Below are 7,808 nucleotides of genomic sequence, written 5' to 3' on the forward strand. Positions count from 1 at the left end.
ACCACTTATATTACATGCATCACTTATGTATCAAAATTACATATACACAAAAAAATATATATATTAAAACAAAACAGTATGATAAATAAGTAAATAAAAAAATCAATAAGTAATCAAAAATGGTCCTTATGGGTTTCAAATTATACACAATACATATAAAAGTCATATAAAACACCAATATTAGTGACATCTAATTTCTGTATATAACTTAAAAAATGTTTCCATGTAGCATAGAATAGCGAATGTTCTCTAATACCAGATGGTGTAGAAGGTCATTGATCCACATCTTAAAGGTTGGGGGAAGTTTCTCCTTCCACTTAAAGAGTATTAATCGCCTAGCTATGAGAGAGGCGAAAGCTATCATATTCTTTGAGCTGTTGAGCAAAATGTCCCAGTATTATATTATAATTATTACACATTGCTGTAAACCTGTCCTGTGTGTTTGTGTTCCTCAGAGTTGGCTGTATCTCAAGGGCTCCTACATGAAATGTGACAGAAACATGGAGGTGGCCTTTATGGTCTGTGCCATCAACCCCTCACTGGACCTGCATACTGACAGCTCTGAGCTCCTGCAGCTGCAACAGGTGAGCACTAGTGCTCAGGGAGTTGGTAAATATAATATATAATATAAAATAATATAATCTTTTAATCTCCTGCAACAAACCACAACTTTAAGTTTCACATTAGATGTCGGAGGAAGCGGTGACCTGAATGTTAATGGAACAATCTGATGTTCTTATATACAAAACCTGCCATAATTGTATGTTTCGAAGTGCCCATTATCTTTCTTTTGTTATGCACTATGGTGCTTAGAAATTAGTCTAACTGAATTTAGCACAATCTGTGTGCTGTCCTGTATTGTCAAGAATTCAATCTCCTGGAAAAGTCAGGTGAAATGGGTTTTTTTTAACAAGGGCCCTGATTTTGTGTTTATTCCTTACTTTCAAGCAATATGTATACTTAGTTATAAGATAACAGCAGTGGTATATTGCACAGCTCTTACTCTTCCTTTTCTTTTCCTCCCTGCTGTAACAGAAACTCCTCTGGTTGCTGTATGAGCGAGGCGACCTGGACAGGTGAGAGTTTGTAAAGAATGAAGAGTCTTACAGTTTGTATACGCTGCCTTTTCACTAGAAAGACTTGTGTGTGTAACCTTGCTCAATTGCACAACCTCCTGCTGTTCTGTGCTGTGTACCAGGTATCCTATGGCCATGGGCACTCTGGCAGACCTTGAAGATCAGGATCCAATCCCAGGCAAGGAGAACCCCCTGAAAATCCACCTCAAGGTCGGTCTTTAGGTTTCCACCAGGTCACACTGCAGGAAGGATGTTTTTCCTTCATGTTGCTCCAGTAATGTTCATTTTGAATATACCAATATGAGACACACATTTTAAAACCTTTATTTATTTTCAATTCAGCTTGTAACAGTTTTCTGGAACAGTCATTGATGTGAATGTGAGAGCAAATAGATTTTCTGCAGTGAAAGTTATGCTTCATGTATATGTTCACCAATGAGGATGTTTAATAGGAAGTCTGTCTTCTGTCTCAGGCCGTCAGTTCTGCTCAGACGCACTACAACAACGAGCACATCTACCCCTACATGTACCTGGCCGGCTTCCACTACAGACACAGGAATGTGCGGGAGGCTCTGAGGGCCTGGGCCGAAGCAGCTCAGGTCATGCAGGAGTGAGTTCACACTGCTTTTACACATCAATAGGTTGCAGGTTAAAATATAGGAAGAGCAAGAGAGGAGGGATCCCTCTACCAGGATGGACGCAATAGAATGTATAGAATAGATCAGTAAAAAGTCACAATACAAACAAATTCTGATCATCAAGATTGTAAACCATAAGTGAAAAGTTTGGATCCAGGACGGGTTTCACCAGATAGGAAGAATCTCACGAGCCCCTCTTCACCATGGAGACGTGGACGAGAGCGGCCATACAGACGCAGAATAGGCAGCACAGCGTTCACACAGAGGGAGACAGAGACATGGGAGCATGCAAACTAGGTAAAAAGAAGAGGCGGAAACTCCTGGGTGATGATGACCAGCCAGTAGAGAGAGGTTCCCACATGACTCATGGGAAGTTGAGGCAAAAGGTTGAGTATTTAGCTTGGATTGAAAGGCTTCAACAGAGTCACTGGTGACTAGTGAATAACTGGAGGAAGCATTAATTGGTTGACAGCCAAAATAAATCCTGGATAGCTAAGTGACAGTAACTTTAACATTAACTCACGTTTGGGGCTGAAACCATTATTTTAATTGTTGATTAATCTGCAGATCATTTTTTATTTTTTATTTTTTTTACAATGAATGGATTAGCAGTTTATCTATAAAAGGTAAGAAAGAGTACAAGATCATGTTCTCAAATGTTTGATTTTTTTGAAAATCCAAAGAAAACTCTTTCTCTTCAGCTCTACTAACCTTTTTCTAAAAGTTGACGTGCTTCCTGTTTCTTGTGGTTTGTCCCTACTGTTTTGTTGTCGCTTTTTGTCCGTTTTTTTTGTCCATTAATCTGTTACTTTGTTTTTTTCCAAGAGCCAACGTCACTTAAAGATGATGCTTATCGGTGCGGCAGGTGGAAGAGAGATTATTAGTTTTTGTAGTACACATTGTGATAGATTTAGTTTTTAAAGGTTATTTTTATTTAGTTTCCATCTTGTCTTTTTACAAAATGAACAGATGGAATCGTGTGTTTATTCAGTCTACTGAGCATTAAGAGCTTCACTGGGCAGGTTTTAACGGCAGGAATACCGGTTTTTCACTGCAGCCATTTTGGCATTAAATAGTAGGGTAAACAGGTGTTATAAGTGATACTAACTAATGTTTTCTTCCATTCAGGTCAAACAGTGTCATGGTGCTGCTGTAGTGCATGTTGGGTCACTGGAAAGGCTCTGATCAACTAAATAGAACAAAGCCTTAATTAGTGTCATTGTAACATCCATGTTTACCCTACTATTTCATGTAAAAATGGCTGCTGTGAAAAAGAACTGTTGTATGTTAAACACAGGAAGGTGGTTATCCAACAGCATTGTCTCAACCTGCAGCTGCAGTTCACCAGACGAACACAAGATGGCAGTAAAAGCACAGCCATCCTCCTGACTTGTGTCGTGACTACATCAAAGAAATTTGAAGAAGACTTAAAAGCAAAGCAAACAATAAATGTTAAAGTGAAGTGCTCCGACAGTTGAGTCTGAGCTCTGGCTGAGGTTGTCTCTACTCTGACACATCCAACACAGAGAAGCCCCAGTCCATGTTAGTCTGAGAGGGTGTGGCGGTGGAGCCAGGAAGTGTCCGCTCTGCATCCCCATGCTCTCTCCTCCCCTTTAAACACACTGTTCACGAGCTGCAGCTAAAAATACCAGCACTGACCCACCAGACCACACATTCCCTCCCCATCAATCAGCTTCCTTTTTCTGCTCCCCCATTGTTTTTCAGTTTCAGCTCGCCGTCTGTGCACCATGTACAACAAGGAATATGTTCACAATAGAGGATTCTCTACAGCAGAGTTCATGTCGTGTCATGTCTGAACTGTTGCAATGTCTTTATGAATCAAGACACGTCAATATTTCATCCTGAAAGACATCAAATGGTCAAAAAAGACATTTCCATTCACACCTTGCAGGCTGTATTCTGGCCTCCTCCCTGCCGTTATTAAAAGCCTTTCTCTTCTCACCTGCTCTTGCAGTTATAACTATTTCCGTGAGGACGAGGAGATCTACAAAGAGTTTTTTGACATTGCAAACGATGTTATTCCCACTCTGCTGAAGGAGACATCTGCTGTTGCAGAGAGTCTGGGGGAGGGAGGAGAGGGAGGAGAAGGAGCTGACAAGGTGAGTATTTATGCAGTACTGCAGATGAAACTGATGAAGCGCAGTCAGATCTTGTCAGTTTGTTTCATTAACATTTCTTTTTCCTTTCTTTGTGTTTTTTTTAAACCAAAGACTTAGACCTTCCACCTTGCATTAATGTGATCTGTTGTTTCTGTCGCATGGCTCAACTCACTCTTTTTTTGGTTTTACATTGTCAAAAGTTGTGGAAAGTGCCTGGTACTGCTACCATTTTGATACTTTTCACCTGAACCAGATTTTTTCACAGATTATCCGTCTAATGTCAGTACTCACATATAGTGAAAGTTTCAGCTAAAAGGACAAAAGGTTATTTTATAAAAATGAGCTACTGCAGCTTTAGGAGAACTTTACCTCTGTCCTACTAGGATACTGACTGTGAAACAGATTTCTGCAGGTATGCTGAAATACAACTCATACTAGCATGTGCAAGGGTCGGTTATTTACTGCCTGTGAAGCAGTGACTTCTCGCACAGCCTTTGATTTGATAGCGCTACAGATGTATCTTAGAAACCAATTTCTAGTTTTCATGATCCAAACTGATTTAGTTAATCACTTATTTCACTATGCAAACTAGATAGGCCAGGATTGCAGATTTGTCAACAAAGTCAGTGCATCAGGTTTGTACTAACTAATAAAATCCATAAGAATAAACAAAACAAAACAAAACAAATTAGAGGTGCACCTTATACCAATACTGATTCCACTTAATTAAATAGGTAGCAGTTATGATGCAGCACAATTTCCACCCCTCCGAATGCAAGTTTTAGGCACATTACAGGCTGCTGTCTTGTTATTAGCTCACTCGGTTGTGGACTGGTGACGTCAGCCTCGTATCAGATATTAGAATTAGGTCAGTATTGGCACCCAATGAGGATATTGGATCAGATCAGTCCCAACTCCATTTTTAAAAAAAATAAATATAAATAATAGGAGGTTTATAAATATTTTCAGATTTTCAGATGTCATTTATACCTGGCTGATCAGTGTGTACATTTACGCCTTCTTTAACATCAATATTTCTGTAACCTAGATGAGGGACAGGCCACATGTTAACACCAAGTGGAAATGTGGTAAAAGTGAGATGTACTAAATAACAGTGACTTAGGGCTGCAAGCGTTATTAATCTGTCGTTCAATTAGTTTTTTGGTCCAGAAAATGTCAGAACATGCTGAAAATGTTATTATATTCATTTAGACATAGAGCAGTAAAGAAGCTGAAATTAGAGATTTTTTTCTGAACAAATGACTCACGGAGCCTGAGTAGCTCGTCTGATAGAGCGGTGCTTTGCTGCGTGTCATCCCCTCTCTCTCCCCCCTCTCTCTCCCCCCTGTCCTGTCACTCTTCAGCTGTCACTATCCATTAAAGGCAATAAAAACTCAAATAATATATATAAAAAAAGACTCCAAAACAAAGTAGTTCATGTAGGCAATTAATTTAATAGTGACAACTAATTGGTCGTTGCAGCTCTATGGTTAATACTAAAAGGAACAAAAATCCCTTCCATCTTTCAGGAGCACCCCAAACAGGCAGCAGCCCTCTCTGCGCTCCAGGACTCTGACTGCTTCGCCCACCTGCTGCGTTTCTATGACGGCATCTGTAAATGGGAGGAGGGCAGTCCCACACCGGTCCTTCATGTGGGCTGGGCCACCTACCTGGTCCAGTCTCTGAGCCGCTTTGATGCTCAGGTGAGAAACCCAGAGTGGCTCTGCCTTTGAACCTCAGAATGACTGCAGCCAGTACAGCTCTGTCTGCAGGGCCTTTGTAGCTGAAAGTGTGTTTGTGGTTTGATTCCAAAGGTGCGTCAGAAGGTGTCCATCATCACCAAAGAGCCAGAGACCCAGGATGACGACGACCAGTCCAGCGACGACCCCCGTGAGGGGCGCAGACGAGGCCCAAGGAGGGAGTCCAAACTAGACGAGCAGAGCTCTTCTCCTCCTGGCGCTCCCACCTCCCCATCCAGCCAGCCGCCGCCGCTGGCAGCAGCAGCCCAGCCCAAGAAGGTGGGAGAGGGAGCGGGCCGCCGACGCTCCTCACAGGGCTTGCGGGCCGGAGACCCCGAAGGAAAACCCAAGTCCCCCAGCGCGGACTCTGCATCCTCACCCTCATCCCAGCAGCAGGCCTCCCCCTCCCCGGCCGGCCCTGTGGTGATCTTTCAGAGTGAGAAGATGAAGGGGATGAAGGAGCTGCTGTGTGCAGCCAAGGTGAACTCCAGCGCCATCAAGCTGCAGCTCACCGCCCAGTCACAGGTCCAGATGAAGAGGCAGAAGAGCACACCAGCCGGGGATTACTCCATGTCCTTCATGAAGCGCCAGCGCAAGTCGCTGTAGACGAGCCGATTGGTGCAGGAGGACTGTAGGACATACTGTGAACAGAAACACGGACACACGATTAACCTCGCTTTTGTTTGTGAACCTTTTTACCAGTGTTTTCATCCAGAGGTCAGTCAATATCCTCATAGTTCCTAGCAATATATCCGACAAGCACACTTGAGTTAAGCATCACATATCGAGTTCTAACTGAAGGAGTGAACATTTCATTCTGTTTTTATTTAACTACAGCCAGAAAAAGGATTCTGGGGAACCGCCTGGTTTGATAGGTTGTAAGCACTCACTCTTCATTAGTTTGTGTATTAATTGGCAGCCAATTGCACACCGACTATTAACTTCTCATTGACTTACATGTGGATGTTTGAAGCCAAAGGATGACCCAACACAACTCACAGATGTGTAAATATCACCTTGTACCATTAGGAACCTGTTCATGACTGAAGCCTTGGAAGTGATTAATTTAGGATAGTTACTGTGTAACATTGTCCACTTCTGCTCTATCGACAGCTTCTTTCTTGCTAGCTCTATGTTGCCTTACTTTGCCTTTGTTCTTTTCTAAAGTAGGTGGCCTTTAGTTTTGAGATTAGCTGAGCTAGGCCTATTTCTAATGATTAGAGAAGACCAGGAAGACCATGCACTGTTGAGACGGGGCTGCATTAGGCGGCCCTGCTACATCCTATTTGCTTGATGACTTGTGGTTTTTGTTGTTGTTTTTGTATCTGCAAGTAATAAAAGACCTGATGAAAATAGGCGCAATGAGGTCTGATGGTGTGTATTCGATATGTAAGGGTTCACAGGTGACTGAGCTGTGAGAGGCCATACACTGTAAAAAATATGCATGTGAACAGGGTGCACTGCAGTGGGAGGTGTGCCTTGTTCTCCAGTAGGAAAGCAGTGGTCCACCTCTCTGATCTCACAGAGGCACATCTAACCTAATTCGTAACAATTTTCTGGGAGGTCAGTGCATAAAGGACTGGGCAGTGCATTCAGTTGACAAATAAGGAAGAACCAGAGTAAGGGAGTGCAGAAAAAAACTGAAATTGAAACCAGTATTTCTGTCATGTAACGGTGGTTCAGCAGGGATGTCTATGAAACCAACTGGTGACAGCAGGCTCTTTTGAATGAGTCAAATGTGAACGGTGCTGCATGTATATAGAAGGTGGGACATGGATGTGATATGATGTGAGACCATAAATTATAAATGGTGCATAGTAAGCTCATTCCTACCACAAAGAAAAAAATCGTTTTCAAAAAAAGTTAAAATGATCAATGGTCAATATTTTTTTTTTAAATAACTAACTAATAATAAAATTCTGAGTTTGTGGGCTGGTTTCACAGACGAGGCATAACCCTAGTCCCAACCTAAAATGCCTGAGTGAGCTGTCCTAACGCAAAGCAACTTGCACAGACTTAAAATAGTCAGAGATTTAGTCTGTGTTGCATTAAACTAAGCCTAACTGTAGGACGAACTTTAACCTAAATAAATCCTTCAAAGAGGTTGGTTTAACTTCTGTTTAATTCTGTTTGTGAGGGAGTTCATAGACTATTATCTATCATGCACATGTTGATAGAAGTAACCCATTGAATTATTTTGGATCACTTATAGGTTTTTGGTATCTGCAGTATTTC

General features: G+C 41.9%; 1 protein-coding gene across 1 annotated transcript in view; it reads left to right on the forward strand.

Moving 5' to 3' along the window:
- The window catches only part of men1 (multiple endocrine neoplasia I), a 9,452-nt gene extending 2,522 nt beyond the window's left edge, over window positions 1-6,930 (forward strand). Inside the window, exons 4-10 of the mRNA XM_035675617.1 lie at window positions 456-584; window positions 1,036-1,076; window positions 1,199-1,286; window positions 1,550-1,686; window positions 3,690-3,834; window positions 5,364-5,537; window positions 5,649-6,930. Coding sequence (XP_035531510.1) covers window positions 456-584; window positions 1,036-1,076; window positions 1,199-1,286; window positions 1,550-1,686; window positions 3,690-3,834; window positions 5,364-5,537; window positions 5,649-6,179 — 1,245 coding nt within the window. The 3' untranslated portion in view covers window positions 6,180-6,930. The remainder of the gene's footprint in view (window positions 1-455; window positions 585-1,035; window positions 1,077-1,198; window positions 1,287-1,549; window positions 1,687-3,689; window positions 3,835-5,363; window positions 5,538-5,648) is intronic.
- Window positions 6,931-7,808: the final 878 nt, after the last annotated feature.

Source organism: Morone saxatilis, unplaced genomic scaffold, assembly GCF_004916995.1.
Source record: "Morone saxatilis isolate NCDOM2014 unplaced genomic scaffold, NCSU_SB_2.0 Contig4, whole genome shotgun sequence".
NCBI classification, from domain to species: Eukaryota; Metazoa; Chordata; class Actinopteri; family Moronidae; genus Morone; species Morone saxatilis.